Source organism: Macrotis lagotis, chromosome 3, assembly GCF_037893015.1.
Source record: "Macrotis lagotis isolate mMagLag1 chromosome 3, bilby.v1.9.chrom.fasta, whole genome shotgun sequence".
NCBI lineage: Eukaryota > Metazoa > Chordata > Mammalia > Peramelemorphia > Peramelidae > Macrotis > Macrotis lagotis.
The window spans coordinates 247,460,121-247,479,487 of NC_133660.1; the positions used below are offsets into that span (position 1 = coordinate 247,460,121).

Consider the following 19,367-nt stretch of genomic DNA (forward strand, 5'->3'; position numbering starts at 1 on the left):
GGTCAATAATGTTTAATCCTATACCCATTAAATAGTTACATGGTAATGTGCCCATCTATACAAATTAGGGCTATTACCATAGCATTCATCATAATTAAGGACTGAATGGAAGGCCCAAGATGAGTCTGATCAAACATTCCAAGTACAATAAGAGGTCTTACATCCATGAACATCTTAACCAGATTGGTTTACTCAAATTATTAAATTAAAAGAATGATTTTTTTCTGATACAGGTTGAACATCACTATAACATGCTTAAGAACAAAGACTATTTTTTTCTCTTGTAGGTGGATTAAAGTTTTAACTACACTTTCAATATCTTCCAAAATTATGTGCTAAATCATATACACAAACATAAATTAAAAGTCACTGCATAGTGATGGTAGTATAACAGAAAACTCATTTTTATTTAAATAATAATACTACTATCTAAATGCTCTTTGCAATTCCAAAATTCTTTAGCTTCAAAATTTTATCTGATTCTCTCCATTGTCCTATGAGTGTAGGTCTAAATATCCCTGTTTTTCTGAAACAGGATGTGAAGTGCTGAGGATTTGTTAAGGTAACATGGCTAGAATCAGAGTTTTGAATCTAGGTACTTTAGTTTTTCTTGTTGCCTTTCCAAAAGAGATTCTAGGTAGGGTTTCTTTTGACATTAAAAATATGATTCCATCTCATCCCAAACAGTAGCTTTGATATACTTGTAGTATTGAAGTCTGCCCTGAACAGCAATATTATACATTATATATATATATATATATATATATATATATATATATACTTACAAACATTTGCATATATATGCATATATTTACAAACACACATATGTCTATACATTGGTCAAGTGAAATTTAACAATGAGGGGCGGCTAGGTGGCATAGTGGATAAAGCACTGGCCCTGGAGTCAGGAGTACCTGGGTTCAAATCCGGTCTCAGACACTTAATAATTACCCAGCTTTGTGGCCTTGGACAAGCCACTTAACCCCATTTGCTTTGCAAAAAACTAAAAAAAGAAAAAAGAAAAATAAATTTAACAATGTATTCATATTCATTAATGTGTGCAAATAATAATATGTATTTAAAGAAATATGGTCTTCTTTTGAAGTTACTAATCATTTGCAGTGAGCATGAGGAATGATAAGTGGACAGCTTTCATGCTCCTTGGGTATCTTTGAGATGATAGGAGAAACAGAGGAAGGCATGTACCATGTTGAGTGGTCCTACTGTGGTAAATTTAGGGCAGGATATGGATGAATCAGGATGGACAGACACAGATGGGTTGTGATCTGCTTTGTTGAAGGTAATGGCAAAGTGAATGATATCAAGGTCCACTGTGATATTTGAGGACTGAGTAATCATTCATTGAAGTATAGAACATTTTCAATGTTGAAAATCTGTTAATTTCCAACAAGTGTCTAATTTGCTTCAAAAATATAAAATTTTGAGCACTTTAAGTGTGAGATCTCTCAAATAATGATTTTTTCCCCTCTCCTTTCTCTTGCAGAGTTTTTGGAGCTGCCATCCTCCTCACCTCTACCCTCAATATGTTAATCCCGTCGGCAGCTAGAGTGCATTATGGCTGTGTGATATTTGTTAGGATCTTACAAGGGCTTGTTGAGGTATGGAATAGTAGAATGATCAGATTAACTTTTCTGAATCATAAATGATGATATAAGGCTAAGTCTACAAAGTGTCAAACCTACTGATTGAAATGCAATGTATAACTCCTTTCAAAATGACTTTATCTGGTGCTGAGCAGCAGGGAAGAGATAAAGATTAGATGAGTCAGGACAGCTGTCCTTAAGGAGTTCAAAAATCTAACAGGATGATATGGTATATACATATATATATATATATACATATATCAAATGTTGACCTTGCAGTGATGAATCACTAGATTTCAGAGATGGAACACAACTCAGTGGCATCTGGTGTAATCCATACAAGAGAAGAATGCCCCCATCCCACCAAAATCTTCCTATCAAGTGACTGTCTAATCTCTTCTCAAAGAAAATAAGGTGGAATTTACTACCTCTGTAGTCAGTCCTTTCTACCTTGGGATCTAATTGTTAAAAGTTTTTTTCTTTTTTATATCAAATTTAAATATTTTTTTTGCAATTATTATACTTTGCTCCAAGTTCTAGTCTCTTTTCTATCTATCTATCTATCTATCTATCTATCTATCTATCTATCTATCTATCTATCTATCTATCTATTTTTCCAATAATTTTCCTATTTCTCTCTCCCATCCTTCCCTCCCACCACCTCCATAGGATAGCAAATAATCTGATAAGGGTCATATACACATATAATCCAAGTTCTATTCTCTAGGGACTGGAAGAACTGACTTCATATTACTCCTTTGTCACCTGTTAATTATGTGACCATAAGCAAGCCTGTGGCTGTCCTTGTACCTAAATTTTCTCTGTAAAGTGAACATTGAAGTACCTATCCCATATATCTCGCCGCATAGTGGTGAAGTTCTTTATGTATATACAAACAAAAATTTCCTTCCTTCCTTCCTTCCTTCCTTCCTTCCTTCCTTCCTTCCTTCCTTCCTTCCTCCCTCCCTCCCTCCCTCCCTCCCTCCCTCCCTCCCTCCCTTCCTTCCTTCCTTCCTTCCTTCCTTCCTTCCTTCCTTCCTTCCTTCCTCCATCCTTCCTTCCTTCCTTCCTCCCTCCCTCCCTCCCTCCTTCCTTCCTTCCTTCCTTCCTTCCTTCCTTCCTTCCTTCCTTCCTCCCTCCCTCCCTCCCTCCCTCCCTCCCTCCCTCCCTTCCTTCCTTCCTTCCTTCCTTCCTTCCTTCCTTCCTTCCTTCCTTCCTTCCTTCCTTCCTCCATCCTTCCTTCCTTCCTTCCTCCCTCCCTCCCTCCCTCCTTCCTTCCTTCCCTCCATCCTTCCTACCTTCCTTCCTTCCTTTCTCCCTCTCTCCCTTTGTTTCCATAACATTTTATAAACTCCCCCAAGTGTTATGTCAATGTCAATTATTATTTTATGTGAGAAATACATAAAAATATATAAAAATAGTAATTAACTTTGTTTAGCATTTTATTATAAGTGGAAGTGAGGTATAATGGGTAGGACCAAATTTGAAGCCTGGAAGATCTGGGTTTAGGTTCTGTCTCTGATATACACTGATTCCTTCACTCTAAGCATGTCACTTAACCTCTCAGTGCTTTAGTTAATGCTCTAAAACTATAATAAAACAGAATAATTGTAAACTTCAATTGACAGAAGGAGTTTCATCTCCTAGGGGCTCTTACCCATGGAATCACAGAACTAGTCATAGTTTTATTGCAGGTGTTATTTACTCCCATTTTACAGATGAAGAAGGTGAGGCCCAGGAAAATTAAATGACTTGATTGTCCTATAGCTAAGTCAGAATCATGTTTTCCTAAAGCCAGATTGAGCATCCTTTCCACTATATTCTACTAATTCTCTAGAATCTAGTGAAAACTCCTTATTGGCTTGATTTATCAGGGAAGCATTAAGGAAGGAGACAGTAATAAGTGTATGCCTCATACTGGAGTGGTGACAGTGAGTAGAGAAAGGAGGGATCAGATGGACCTGACAAGACTTGGGAAGTGATTGGCTCTGCTAGGTGCAAAAGATTGGAAAGATGAAAGATAACACTAAGTATATGAAGACAATACTGTTGCTCTGTTTTCATAATACCAAACCACTGATATAAGGGATAGTTTTCAAAGAATTGGTTGCTTTCGAAAATGATTAGTTGTCTTGGCATTGTGTGGATACAACTTCTTTGTTGAAATGGTACAATAAAATATTTTAAATCAGGAAACTGCTAGGAAAAACCATGAATCAATAATGAATTTCTCTTAGGAAGTTTTAGATTTTTGTTGGTAGTATCTCTGATCTTTTTCTGTCAATTCAAGGTAGTGTTCCACTAAACAGATTCCCACTATCTAGAAATGAAAGACCACTTGGATTCTAAAGCTTAATACTTGATTCTGGGTTTTAAACAATTTTTCAATATGATGTCAATTTATGAAGAATGTTTTAAATCATTGAAAAAGGCCTTTTTCCTGCAGTTAGCAGATAGAATGGTACCTCATGAAGGAAGCTAAAAGTTTTGCCCAGGCTATTAAGCTTCAGAAATAATCAACGCTGTTAGGTATTACCTTGATTCAAAAAAGCTGAAGTTTAAAAGTCAGAGATCTACAATGGATCCTGGCTGTCCCTTTCATTTTGGAACCAATGATTTGCATAGATACATTGAGATAAAATTATCTTTCAAAATTCTTCAGAGAAATAACTGGAGGGTGGAGGAACTGTGGTTCTGAATAAAAGTCTTAGCTTTCTTTTTTCTAAACTGGAGCTAAATAAAATTTGAAGTGATGGGAAAGCCTTGGAGAGGGAAGGAGGATGTAATTGTTACCTTAAAATAGACCTCTTCCCTCGTGAGACCCAAAGTGTCTAAGAGAGCAGGGAAGACAAAGAGATAGTGACATTTAATTAAATTTTGGAACAACTTGGGACTAGTCTGTAGGTAAAACACAAGAAAGCCAAGTGGTTTTGCTTTTCAGTTTCTCAGTACTCTGTGATCCCCTTCCCCTATTCCCCCCCCCCCCCCCACAGGGAGTCACCTATCCTGCCTGTCATGGGATATGGAGTAAATGGGCCCCTCCTCTTGAAAGGAGCAGACTGGCAACTACTTCATTTTGTGGTAAGTAACTTGTTCTGCTTTTCTATGGTTTATGAGCTCAAGTCAAAAATGTTTATTCATTTCTTGTCTACTCTTCCATTTGTTGTAGGTTCCTATGCAGGAGCTGTGATTGCAATGCCTTTAGCTGGGATTCTTGTGCAATATACTGGATGGTCTTCAGTGTTTTATGTCTATGGTATGTTAACTTTTTTCCTTCAAGGCAAGCCTGCTCTTTTCTCTGACAAGTGTCAGAGAATAAAGTCATTATTAACCCCAGATTAATGCCAATAAATCCAAGCAATAAAAATGGTTTTTATTTTAAATGAAAGATAACATTTGGTTTTGGTGAATTTTGATTCCTTCATTGAAGTCCTCCTCTGATGTCAACTTAGAAAAGGTGACCTGGATTCGGAAAAGCTAAGACTGGTATTTGATTTAGAGTTAGAAGGATCCTTAGAGGATATCTATCACAATCCTCTTATTTTTACAAACCAGAAAGGTTGTGGTTTGTGTCCCCCTAGGTCTTAAATAAGTAAGTAACCCAGATTTTCTGGCTCCAAATACATAACTCTATCCCCAATATTAAACTGTCCATTATCTTGACTTGCCTCTTGGAAGCTAAGCTCTGTCAGATACTACCAAACTGGAAACACTCTGTATGATCCAAGAGATAATTTCTGGACTTGTCGACCAAGGACCAGACTAGCTATATGCACTTGGCTGACCACCAAGGAATGAGTGATTTTTTTTTTTCCAGAGTAATTCTGCTAAGGCAAGGAGGGTTTGCGATCTGTTGGTGAAGAGTATCCGTATGGTTGAAATCACAAATCTTTCGAAGAATTTGAGTCAGATTGTGTTTCCCTCAGTCATATTGTATTTCCCTCATCACTTTAATATTTTGAAATTAAAAAAAGGTTTTCTTCCCATAATTCTTCTCATACTATTCATTTCTTCTTGGAAATTGCTATTAAGCTGCCAAAATAGATTTCTTTAAGTAAAAATGTTCTTTTTGCTTCGTGTGTGTATGTGTGTGTTTGTGTGTTTAGAGGAAATTAAATGTGTGATTTCATGGGTATAGGGTGCTTCTCTATGAGGAAACTTCCCTTTCTAATGGAGTAGTGAATGTTCTGGTATTTATGGCCTTGGGGAGTTGTCTGAGGCGCTCTAAGAGATCCAACAGTTGGACCAGGGGACTCAACCAGTATGTGTCAAATGTAGATGGGACCTTCCTAATTCATACCTACTCTCTATTTCCTATGTCAGACTATTTTTTGCTAGAGATAAAGAAAGGCTTCAATAAAAAAAATATTTTTTCAAAATTTTATGAAGGGCAGTGAGGTGGCACAGTGACTAGTGCATCAGCAATGGAGTCAGGAGGCCCTGAGTTCAAATTTGACTTCAGACACTTAATACTAACTTAGGTGTGTGACCTTGGGCAAGTCACTTAATACCATTGCCTTGCAAAAAATTTATTAACATTATTTGTATCTATATTATAAAAAATCAATGAAATTTAAAAAATAGATACTTTTAATATGTTCTTTTAATTTAGATTAGCATTATCTCTAGCAAACAGAAATAGAGTCTATTAACTGATTGCCATTGGAGGAGATAAGGTGGAGGGGAGAGTTTATAAACATTCACTCCTCTATTTTTCTTGTCCCTCATTATCTGTATGTTTTTCATTTCCTTTGGGTTGTGGATCCAGGGTTGTCAGACTCCTAATACACTGGATAGCCCTGTGTAGGTACTAGTAAATTCAGGCTGCATAAACCTGGTCTTTCTTTCCCTAGACTTGAAAGCAAAGAATCATGACCTGAGATATAGATCTGTAGGGTCTTTAGAGGGTCATCAAGTCTAATACCTTCATTTTACAGATAGGAAAACTGAGGTCTATGGAGGTTAAGTGATTTGACTCAGATCACACAGATGGTCACTGTGTGGATACATACTCTAGTCCTAATATGGCAATATACCATTGTTTAATAAATTATAGCCATCTCTTCCCAGTTACAAATCTTGTTCTTTAAAGCCAAACTAGTCTTTCTTCCTAAATGACAATTTTTAAATTTATCAGTTAAATTGATAAAGGGAAGAAGAAATTGCCAGAGAATTAATTTTCAACTGACACTGATTGAACTTTGCCTTTCTCCCTTAATAAATGAAGGTGACAATCTGAATAAAAGGTGACAGAGAATCAGATCCCAGAAGCTCATATAATTTGTCTCATTTTATTACTGCTTTATGAAGAAAATACCAGGGATGGTGAAGACTGTGAATAGTTTATAGCATGTCTATTAAGTTGTGACTTTGTGTTATTTTGGGAGTAAGGAGATTCATGATCTCATTAGATTCATGGCACAATTGTTCATTTAGTGAGAGAGAGAGAAAGAGAGAGAGAGAGAGAGAGAGAGAGTAGAATAAATCAATTCAGTGAAGATATTCCTTATAAATACCAGGAAACTGCAGTAGACACTGGGGTAGACAAAGTTTAGATAAGACATAGTCCTTGCCTTCAGGGAATTTTTATTCTAATAGAAAAGAAAATCAGTAACTATGCTGCCTAATAAGAGATGAATATGTTTCAGAGGTTCAAAAGCAAGTACCTGGTGTGGTCCAGTAAAAAGGGAAACAGGAAGGTTTTAAGGGATCAGAAGGAATTTATCGAATATAGTGAACAAGAGAGATCTTTAAGACTTAAGGAATGTGTGAGAAAAGACTCATTGGCTCAGAGATTTAGAACTGGAAGGGATCTTGGAGGCAATCAAGCTTAATCTTTACATTTGACAGCTGTGGACACTGAGACCCAGAGAAATTAAATAGTTTACCTATATAGGCCATAAGTGTTAGAGAATGGGTTAGAACCCAGTCTTCAATTCCTTTGAACTTGAAATCTGTTCCCACTATATCATACTATCTCTACAAAGTCAAAGAAATGAGGAAATACAGGTTCTGACTGGGAAATGGATTGTAGTCCAAGTGGGTTGAGGTATAGAAAATGTGGAAAAGTAAGGTGACAATAGTCAGTGAAAGTCTTTAGTCGTAAGGTAACTAATGACATGAACTTTCAATATCCATATATGTCAATTGACCTTATGTTAAAGTCATACCATATACAAGGAGACATAGGAGAAACTTTAGATTTAAAAAAATATCTTTTGGGGCAGCTAGGTAGCATAGTGGATAAAGCACCTGCCCTGGAATCAGGAGTACCTGGGTTCAAATCCAGTCTCAAACACTTAATAATGACCTAGCTGTGTGGCCTTGGGCAAGCCACTTAACCCCATTTGCCTTACAAAAACCTAAAAAAATATCTTTTGAAATATATCATTCTTAATGAATTAACCCAGACAGCAGGAACTGAATGTGTACAGTTAAGATGGGAGATACAAATTCCAGACACTTTAAATTGGATATTTGAACATAAAACACCTTCTCCTGTTAGGAAAATAGAGTAGGAGAGTAATAATAATTTTTCATAATTGATTGGAAAAGAACAAGATGCAAGCCAGCCAGGGCATTAAAGAGTGAGGTGGGGGCAGAAGACGGCGGACATTCACCTTTTTCCTCAGGGACTTCAGTTACCAAGAGAATGGTAATTGGGAAGGGGGAATTGAAGAGGCAATTGAAATATCTAGCAACTGAAAAATCAGAATAAATCAGTCAATATTCCTTGTATTATTAATGACTATCAATACATATAGTGGAAAACAGACATGTTTTAATGGTGAGATTGCTAAAAGGGTAGGGTATGAAAAAGGACTCATTTGGAAAGGAGTTTACTGCTATTTATTTATGGATTGACTTGGGAATATACTAGATCATATAACTGAAAAGAAAATAAGGTTTACTTACATGAAATATGGAATATTGCTACATTCATTACTGCACCTCATTTCTTTCATGGTCCAAACACTTAGAACAAGAAAAGATGCTGAATTTTGTTTGAATAGATGGTGCCACCTCTGACATATCCTGACCGGGTAACTTTGGTCAAGTCACATAACTTTCCCTCAGGCAATTCTTTAAGGCTATATGTACTATAAGGCTATATACTAAGCGCAAGGATGGAGGGAGTTTCCATATCAGGATTTCCACACACATTGATGAAAGCAAAATCCAGAATCCTCCAACCACTACTGCCATTAGCACCAAAAAAAAAAATATCTCTGAGAGTGATATTTGTAAGTTTTAGATGAACATGAATCAATATATTCCTTACCCCTAATCCAAACACAACACACACACACACACACACACACACAGTCCACACAAATACATAAATGTTAAAAAAAACTTTCCAAAATCCAAACCACTGAATTTTAAGGCCCATATGTTTACCCTACCAGGGGGTTATATAAAAAAATGATATAGCAAATATAATAAATTGGTCTGACTGAATTCAGTTTGGGCTTTTAGCTTTCTAAAAAGATTTAATTCAAATAAGAAAAGTGTCCATTTATTTAGCTAATACCAGCCAAGAAGATTAATTCCATTTTTCACTTCCCAATGTATTTTCTTGGTTTGTAAAACTGGATTGTGCCTACCTGTAATGCTTTCTTAAAACTCCAGGTGAAATGACAGTGCTTCCCCTTATATATCTCCATTGTCTGCAACTCTGTGTGATGCCTAAACCAATTCATGAATTCTTAGAAGAGTCTTCTAAGGCAAGTTTTACTTTCTCACCCAGCAGAGTGTGTGCGTTGGTGAGAGCAATTACAGTGCCATTCTCACCTCCACTGAAGTGTGATGCAGTTGCTATACTGATGTGAGCAAAAGTTGCAGAGTAGAATGTATTCTTGGCTAAAACTAACAGCCTTCTAGATACATGAGTCCTTCAATATGCTACTGAAACAAGCACTAATTGCCAATTATATAGAATAAATGGAAGTTTCTATATGTCTGCTTACATTTTAAAATATTTCTCCTTCAGTTTCCTATTTTCTACTTTTTTCTCCTTTTTGACAGGGAGTTTTGGAATGGTCTGGTATATGTTTTGGCTTTTGGTGTCTTATGAGAGCCCTGCTAAGCATCCAACCATTACAGATGAAGAACGAAGGTACATAGAAGAAAGCATTGGAGAGAGTGCCAATCTTTTAGGGGCAATGGAAGTAAGAACTTTATTACACTGTATATATATATATTCCTGCTTTTATTTTCTTCCTTAAACTCTTTTTCAGGTCCATATTCAAGGAAATGAATTTTCTCAATTTCTAATACTGTTATAAAAAGCCCAACTCCCCTTGATTCTTTGGAATCAAAATTGACTTGCTTTCTAGTTTCTTATTCAGTAGTTGCTTTGAATCCATTTTCCTTTAATTAATAGTTCTCTAACAAACTTTAGTCATATGATTATAGATAGAAACTGTTTTAAAATATAGTAACTATATTGTGTTAAAAATTGGTGCATCAGGGATAATCATAGGAGCCATCAATTGATAAACTGGGCAATGTCTCATGGAATTACACTCTGACTTCTTATGAAGGGACAAGGGCCTTTGTCAGGAGGACCTAGGGAAGACTTGACATTAATTTCTAACACCACCCTGAACATTATTTAATTTTGTTTATATTAAAAAATTGGACTAGATAATCTCTAAGTGCTCTTCTGGTTCTAAAATTCTATTATTCTAATCCATTTTTGATGCATTAAAATATCCTAGAGAATTATCATTATCCATATCAAACTACCTTCTGTAGTTGTGTGAATGGTTCAGTCAATGGCACACCATGTAACAAAACTTGTAGCTCTCTTTGAAGTGTCTCCCCAAATCGCCAGTTTTCCTGATTCTACATAATTAATTTACCTTCTTTTCTATTAATATATTCTTGGTAATATTCTTTATAATATTTTATAAGAAGCCCTAAACTTAATTAAAAACATCAAAGTAATAGACATAGCAATGTTTTAAAAAAGGAAACCAATATATATATATATATATATATATATATATACATATATATATATGTCTATGAAACTAAATATACATAAACACACACACATATAGGAACATATATATTTGAATTTTAGTTCTTGTGAAGTGACTTAACTGGAGTGATTTAAACTTAAGCATTCATGCTAAATGAAAATTAAAGTTTGAAGTAGATGTTTAGGTTCATTAGAATTCATCAGAGTGGTAGTTTCTCAAATTGTTTGTTTCCCATGCTTGGACATTCCTGTTACCCAGTACCTTTTTGATGTTCCCATACTAAGAAACACATACTCATGGAGGACATAATTGGATATTTTGTCCCCCAAAGAGTAAGAATCTTTGTTCAGTCTTCTATACTTGTAATAATTTGAAGTTTTCTTTGTAAAGAAATTTGCCCATCTTCACCCAGATAAAATAAGTGTTGCTCCATATTTGCAATTGGTTTTCTGTTCACATCAGCATACCATTCATCCCCCAGAAAACAAACTCTAGTACCCTTAGCATTTCACTTTAACTTTTCTCTTTCATTGTTTTTTCTACTTTTAAGTTAGGAGTTTAGAGTAAGAAGGGAATTGGGAGATTATCTGGTATATGCAAAGTTTTCATTTTTATAGATGAAGAAAGTAAGACCCATCAACATTAAGTGGTTTGCTGAAGATCATATAACTAGCCAATGTAAGAATCTGGAAAAGAACTCTAGTTTCCTGACTCATAAGTCAAGGCTTTTTCCATTACATTGTGCAAACATTCATGTCTATAAGGGGAGGAGGAATAGTGGAGGTAGAATTTAGGCTCATGGGACTCCATAATGCCCCAGTGCCAAAGATACATTCCTCCTTCATGCTGTGTTATAAATCTGAACATTCAAACAAGACCACCCTAAATTGGTAATATTTATTTTTAGAGTATATCTAAGGTGAAGAAATAAAATCCAGTGTTTTTTGTCTGTCCATTGCATAAAGAACTAAAGACCATGGTATGAGATCCATGATAGTCAGAAAATTGTTTAGTTTTTTTTAAACAGTCATTTGATTAAATTAAATGAACTGTATGAATGTCTACCCATTTAATTAATTTGTGACAGTTTTTAAAACAAGAGTTGTCAATATAAATAAGATTTGACTGAGTGGACTACTATATCATAAATATCAAACTAGCTCTGAGAATTTAGGGAAGGCATCAGGGACATATTAAAAAAATGGGATTGGTGCACTAGTCAATCCATTTCATTTTAACTTAGAGTGCTTTAGTGTTACTGAGTGGTTTCCATATATTAACTGTTTTAAATCTCATGACAACTCTGATATTTGTGTAAGCATATTTATCTCCTTATATTATCATAGATGAGGAAATTGAGTTGAAGAGAGAGTAAGTGCCTAGTTCAGGGCATACAGCTAGTCAAAAGGAGAATACAATGTACACTAAGACATCTTTCTTTTTAAATTTTTTTTATTTAAGGCAATGGGGTTAACTGACTTGCCCAAGGTCACACAGCTAGGTAATCATTGTGTCTGATGTCAGATTTGAACTCAGGTTCTCTTGACTCCAGGGTTAGTGCTCTATCCACTACGCTACCTAGCTGCCCCTTCAACAAAATGTACTCTAAGATGTACTTTAAGTACAATACTTTTTCAATTATAGCCTACTACATGTCTACTTAACATTCATTATAATAAAAATCCCTCATTATAGTATGGCAGATATGACCATATCACTCCCCTTCTCAAGAAGCATCCTTGTTTGTCTATTGCCTCTATGATAAATTGTAACCTCTTTTTAAGACATTAAAACCATTAACAGTCTTTTTCTAACATATCTTTCTAGACTAATTTTACATTATTTCCCTTCATGCATTTCAGATTCCTATCAAACTGACCTGCCCACCATTTCCAATATACAACATTTCATCATTGACTTCCATGTCCTTTGCATGGGTGCTCCTCCTTCCCATCTCAATTCTTTTGATCCCTAGCTTCCTTCTTTCAAGGTTCAGTGGAAATGTTTTTACTACCCAGAAGCTTTTCCTGGTTCCCCAGTAGCTAGTGACATTCTGAAATGACTTTGAAATGATTATGTGTAAAATTTGAGTTACTCACCAAAATTTAAACTTTTGATGTCAAAGATTGTTTCCTTTTTTATTGTGTCCCTAATTCCCTAAAATGGTGTTCTAGATACAATAGGCATTTAAATTTTTGTTGTTTTGAATCAGCTTATTGCCAAGTACCACAGTACAAGGTTTTGATTTATTGGGCAATTTGAAGTTGGATTTGGGCTACATCATATACTAATACTAATTATCAAAATATATGTAGAGTTTTAAAATTTGAAGTATATTTTCCAATGACTCATTCAATTTTTCAATAACCCTTTAAGATAGGGATTATAGGAATGATCATTCATATATTACAGATAAAGAAAATAAGGGACTTAGTGGTGTTACATAGTTAGGAAATCCTCAGAGGTAGCATTCAAACTTAACTCTTTCCTAACTCCAAGTCAAGGGCTTACATCATGTGTTTCACTTTTAGAGCATTTGAGAGAGCTGGGAGTCTTAGTTATTAACTTCCAGGCAAGATTAAAGAAGACATTGCCACAGTAGAGACATTGTCAGAAAGGCTTATCCAAAGTCTGATTATTACTCCATCAATCAGCAAGGGTTTTTCATGTATACATTTTCTTTTTAGGTTTTTTTTTGCAAGGCAATGGGGTTAATTGACTTGCCCAAGGCCACACAGCTACGTAATTATTAAGTGTCTGAGGTCGAATTGGAACTCAGGTCCTCCTGACTCCAGGGTCAGTGCTCTATCCACTGCACCACCTAGCTGCCCCACACATGCATTTTCAGAAGTGTGCTAGAGCCAGCTTAAACCATCTCTTGAAAGCCAATTTCTAAATTTTCAGTGGGAGCATTTATATCTTGAAAATTGGTCAATGCTAAAAATCAGGGCTAGGTTTTTCCTGATTGTCTAGACTTAGGAAAGCATTGAGAATGAAAATTAATTTTTAAAAGGGTGCTGTGCATGCATTCTTGTATAGAGAGAGGATTTTTAAATACCAGGATACCTCTACTCAAATATGCCAAGCAATATGATAGGATAGACCTAAAGACAAAAGAGAAGAATTTAAATGTCTTGGTCAGTTATTGTCTAATTAGGGTTAAATCACTTAGTATTTTAGAACCTGTTTCCTTGTCTAAAAATTGTAGAAAACAACATTTGAATTGCTTATCTCCCTCACAGGGTTTCTTTAAAGAAGATTTTGTAAGCTTAATTTTTTAAATAATTGAGTAATTGCTAGTTGAAAATTCTTATGAACAGAAGGTCTTGTTGTATCAACTTAACAATTTAGGCTGACATTTTTAAACCATTCTCTTTCAATGACTATTCATGCTGTTAGGGATTGTATTAAATATTGCAATAAGTCCTTCTGTTTTCATTCTCATACTCTGATGATTGTTTAATTAAAGAGCATTTGTTAAAACTCTAAGCATAAAATATGACTTTATTTTTTGGGGGGAATTTCAGAAATTCAAGACTCCATGGAGAAAATTTTTTACATCTATGCCAGTCTATGCAATTATTGTTGCAAACTTCTGCAGAAGCTGGACCTTTTACCTGTTGCTTATTAGTCAACCAGCTTACTTTGAGGAGGTTTTTGGATTTGAGATCAGCAAGGTATGTAAACAGGACTTCTCTTTATTTGTATAATTTTAATGAAGTTGGTTTTTAATTTTTATATAGATGAAAAGCAAGTCTTGGCTTTTTGTCATTATACAATGATATATGAACCTTAGGAAGTAATAAGATGACCTGAACTTGAATCTGATCATTCTTGGTGTCTTTTCCTGGATGCTGTCAAAATATAATTTAAATCTGCTCATTTATTTTCTTTTTTTTTTCTAGAACATCTACCCAACTCTGTTCAGCAAGTAGGTTTCAAAGGACTTGACATATCGTGTAATATAAAATGGATGAAATTGGATCGGATAGCACAGGATAGACTAGGCTAGGATAGAACAGGACAGAATAGAATTCCTTTCCCCAAAGACCTCGTACATTCATTTATGCAAAACAGCATGGTGAATAGAAGTCTTAGAGTAAGCGTAAGTTCAAATTGTGACTCTGACACATACTATCCATGTCACTTAAAACTCTCCCAGCTCCCCCAAAACTCTGTAAGACTACAAACTATAGGTGAGTTGCCAATCTGGTATAGTAAGGAGAGTTTCCAAATTGATGATACAATAGTTTTGAATCATATGCCCCCTCAATAAATCATGTTATATAGAATACAAAGTTTAGAAATTTTATAAAAAAGTTTCCAATTTCACACAAAATTTGACTGCATGCTGATCCTTTGATAAATTGCTATACAAAGCATTTATGATGATAATAGCTAACATTTATAGAGTTATTTTCTTTTTGACCAAATTTCATTTGTTCCCATCTCATTCTTCATGTCCGTATCCATCTCCAAAATAGCTTTCTAGTGTCTGTATAAACCTCTACCAGAAAGAATTCTTTAGGTGATGGACTGAAGAAAACTTGGTGGGGAGCAGCCGTTTTTCAAGTCCTGTTTCTAAGGAAACTTGTTTTTTTTTTCTTTTCCAAGGAAGAACATTTTTTGTGCTCATCTTTGTGCTCCTTTTTTCTCTGTAGCATATCAAATATTCCAAGGAGTATTATGGGCTGTGACAGCTCAAAACCAATTCCTTCCACTGAGTCCATTTCATAAACCAGAATGAGTTTGACACTGAGTTTAATAATAGAGATGGAGCTATCCACCTGAGTAAAAGTGGGGAATATGGGAATGCTAATGGAATGGTGTGCTTACCCTGAAATAGAAATCTGTATAATTAAGTGGACCTGAGTAAGGAAAAAAGTCAAAAATTCAATACAACATATTTTATTCAATTTTATGGTGAATCAAAGGATATGGCTTTATGTTCTTTGTCATTGATACTTGGTCCATTTAAGACCACATCAAAAATATTGTTTTCAGTTTGTCTTGTACCTTGACTTCCCTTCTCTTTCCTATGTAATCCTGAGCTAGCCATCGCTTCTCAGAATTTAAGTTTCTCCACCTCTGGAAATGGGAATAATAATATTCTAGTATTTGCCACTTAAGGGTTTTGTGAACCTTAAATAATTATATGAAACTAAGTCATTATAACAACTGAGGAAACGTAAGACTAGGGGGGTTAAAAGTCACATAGATATAAAGTGACCCATCCAAGTCCTAAAGCAGGATTTCCCCCTTTACAAAAGAATATCATTAGCCTATTTTTGATGATTTTTCTCAAGAACCACATAGCATTCTGGAAGGATCCTTCTACCATACCTTTTCAAGAACTGTCCATCCCTGAAAACTTAGAGTTTAGCATAACTATTAACCTTTTTAGTAAGATAAACATTTCCATGGCTGAAGAGAGATATGTTCCCAAGAAAGAAGTCCTAATGTCAAGGATCTTCATTCTCCCAAGAGAAAATTATGGAAACCTTTGAGAAAAATTGGTTAAGAACTTTTCGGTGGGGTTGGAAGTTAGAGAGATTTAGAATTTGTGAACAAATTTACACATGTTAAAATTGATAGCCAGGCCAGGACTGACTTTTACCATTAGACATGAAAGCAGGAGGTCAATACTTATAATATTGACCATGTAACATAGTATTGATTTTTTTATTGATCATATCCCTAGAAACATGATTCTGAAAAAGAAACAAGAAAATTGATCTGAAGGTAGAGTTTTCTGGTTGATGTATATACTCCCACTGGACCACCACTAACAAACTTATGAGAAATATACATCTTACAATGCAATTAGCATATTTTAGTTTTGTTGAGGAAAAGCAATATGGATATTCTAAATCTGACTCTCTTCTTTCTGAGGCATACAAACACACATATTCACACATAGTTTTTAAATGAAGTTGGTTAAACAGATTTGACCACATAAGGTATTGTCAGTAAGTCAATTAATCAATTACCATGTATTAAGCAGCTATTATATGCCAGGCACTCTGCTAAACACTTTGGATGCAAAGAAGAAAGGGAGAGAAAAGGGAACAATCATATTTATGGCATCTGCTATGTGCTAAATAATGTACTAAATATTTTTCCAAATATTATTTCATTTTACCCTTATAACAATCCCACAAGGTAGGTGCTAGTATCATCCTCATTTTGGAGTTAAGGAAATAGAGGTTGAAAGAGGGTAGGTGACTTAACCAGGATCACACAGCTACAGCTAGTAAGTGTCCAAGATCTGCTTTGACTTAGATCTTCTTGAATAAAGGTCCAGAACTCTGTCTGACCACTAATAATAAACACAACAATAATACTACAATGATAATAAATACAATAATACAAAAAAGCATTATTATTCTAATACCTGTCTTGCAGAATTTGTGAGAATTAAATGAGACAATATATGCAAAGTGATTTGCGAACTTTAAGGCACTGTATAAATATTTGCTTTCATTATCATCATCTATAAAGTGAGATCATTTATAATGGTAAAACTTACCTTCTGAGGGCTATGCGAATAAAAGGATAATGTATGTAATGTTCTTTGTAATTTTTAGAGAACAATAAAATATTTGTCTGTAATTATTATTTATGGTAGAAAGAAGACTAGCTTGAACCCTGAGACATGTTGTCTAGTTCATTCTTCCTGACTTTCAATGTCATATATAAAATTAAGGCTTTGGGTTAGTTGACCACAAAGATTAGATGTATATTTCTCATCATTCTCTAGAATTTTGTGATTTCTATGATATTCTAAAGTGATTGATATATAGAGTTGGTTTGGAGACTTTCCAACCAAATTGTAAAAGAAATTTCTCCTTTTGGTACAGGTAGCATATTCTATACTTTATAGAAGTCCAGTGGAAGTCAGGAAGACCCAAATTCCTGTCCCATTTCTGGTATATATTGGGTATATGGCAGTGAACAAGTACTTAAGCTCTCAGTGCCTCCAGGTGACTCTAGCAGTATAAATTAACAAGTGATAGACATCTGGATTTAAGGAGGGAAGTTTCCATATCCAGAGTTCTCCTACACTGCTGAAGTCCCAGATCTAAACCAAAATGAAAATGCACTCTCTTTCTATTCTCTCTTCTCTCTTCCCTCTCTCTCCATCTCCTACTCCACTCCCTCCATTCCACTTTCTTTAATGGTTTTTAAAATTGAAATAGTATTATTTCATTCTTAATAAAGCATCCAGAGTGGTAGACATAACTAGAGAATTAGTAATATTTGCAGATTTAATATTTTGTTGTTTATTCCTTTCAGTCATTGGGTCTTCATACCCCCATTTAAGGTTTTTCCTGCAAAGATACTGGAGTGGTTTTTCCATTTCCTTTTCTAGTTTATTTTATGGATGAGAAGACTGAGGCAAATAGAGTAAAGTGACTTGCCCAGAGTCACACAGTTATTAAGTGTCTGAGGTTGGGTTTGAACTCATGAAGATGAGTCTTCCTAACTCCAAGACTGGAACTCTACCTATTGTATCACCTAGCTACCCACAAATATAACATTCAACACTTTAAAACACATCTTCTAAAATTGCTAGGAATCTACAATGAAAAATCTATTGGGGGGGGGGGCGCGGCTAGGTGGTGCAGTGGATAAAGCTCCGGCCTTGGAGTCAGGAGTACCTGGGTTCAAATCTGGTCTCAGACACTTAATGATTACCTAGCTGTGTGTGTGGCCTTGGGCAAGCCACTGAACCCCATTTGCCTTGCAACAACCTAAAAAAAAATCTATGGGAAGAGAATACTAATTGGAACTTGCATTTCCTAATCATTCACCTGACTCAAAACTCAAAATCTCTCTAGCAGATAAAGGGTCAAACAAGTCTTTGTGAAGTAGTAAAAAAAGTAATAAAGAAAGTTCATTAGGGGGCAGCTAGGTGGTTCAGGTGATAGAGCACCAGACCTGGAGTCAGGATGGACCTGAGTTAACTCTGCCCTCAGAGGCTTAATAATTACCTAGTTGTGTGACCTTGGGCAAGTTACTTAACCTTATTGCCTTGCAAAAACCCTCCCCCGGCAAAAAAAAGTTCATTAGATTTTTTTGGTTGTATTTTATTTTATATTTTAGTGTAGTTCAGGTAAAGAAAATTGTTCACTCTTAGAGACTGGCTACCCTGTTCAGATTTTGATCAAAACATCCAGAAGACATTCCTGGGATGGACATTAAGAGCTAATAGGTCTTCCAAAATTAAGCTACTTGTTTAGTGCCCTACCAATCAAAATGCCAAAAAATTACTTTAATGAGTTAGAAAAAATTATAAGTAAATTCATATGGAGAAATAAAAAGTCGAGAATCTCCAGGGATTTAAAGGAAAAAAAAGTACAAAAGAAGGTGTCTTAGCCCTACCACATCTAAAGTTATATTATAAAGCATCAAAACTGTCTAGTATTGGTTAAGAAATAGAGTGGTAGATCAGTGGAATAGACTAGGTGCAATAGCAGGAAATGATTTTAGTAATCTGCTGTTTGATAAACCCCAAAATTCCAGCTATTGGGATAAAAACTCTCTCTTAGATAAAAACTGCTGGGAAAATTGGAAGTTAGTATGGAAGAAACTTAGATTAGACAAATACCTCACACCCTATACCAACATAAGATCCAAGTGGACATAGGATTTAGCCATAAAAAACAATACTATAAGCAAACTAGAAGATTAAGGAGTAGTTTCCCTATCAGATCTATGGAAAGGGAAGCAGTTTGTGGCCAAGGAAGAGATGGAGAACTTCATTAAAAAC

General features: G+C 35.2%; 1 protein-coding gene across 1 annotated transcript in view; it reads left to right on the forward strand.

Moving 5' to 3' along the window:
• The window catches only part of SLC17A6 (solute carrier family 17 member 6), a 58,854-nt gene that overhangs the window by 31,035 nt on the left and 8,452 nt on the right, over nt 1-19,367 (forward strand). Inside the window, exons 4-8 of the mRNA XM_074227566.1 lie at nt 1,505-1,619; nt 4,598-4,685; nt 4,774-4,860; nt 9,633-9,775; nt 14,122-14,271. Of these exons, the coding sequence (XP_074083667.1) occupies nt 1,505-1,619; nt 4,598-4,685; nt 4,774-4,860; nt 9,633-9,775; nt 14,122-14,271 (583 nt within the window). The remainder of the gene's footprint in view (nt 1-1,504; nt 1,620-4,597; nt 4,686-4,773; nt 4,861-9,632; nt 9,776-14,121; nt 14,272-19,367) is intronic.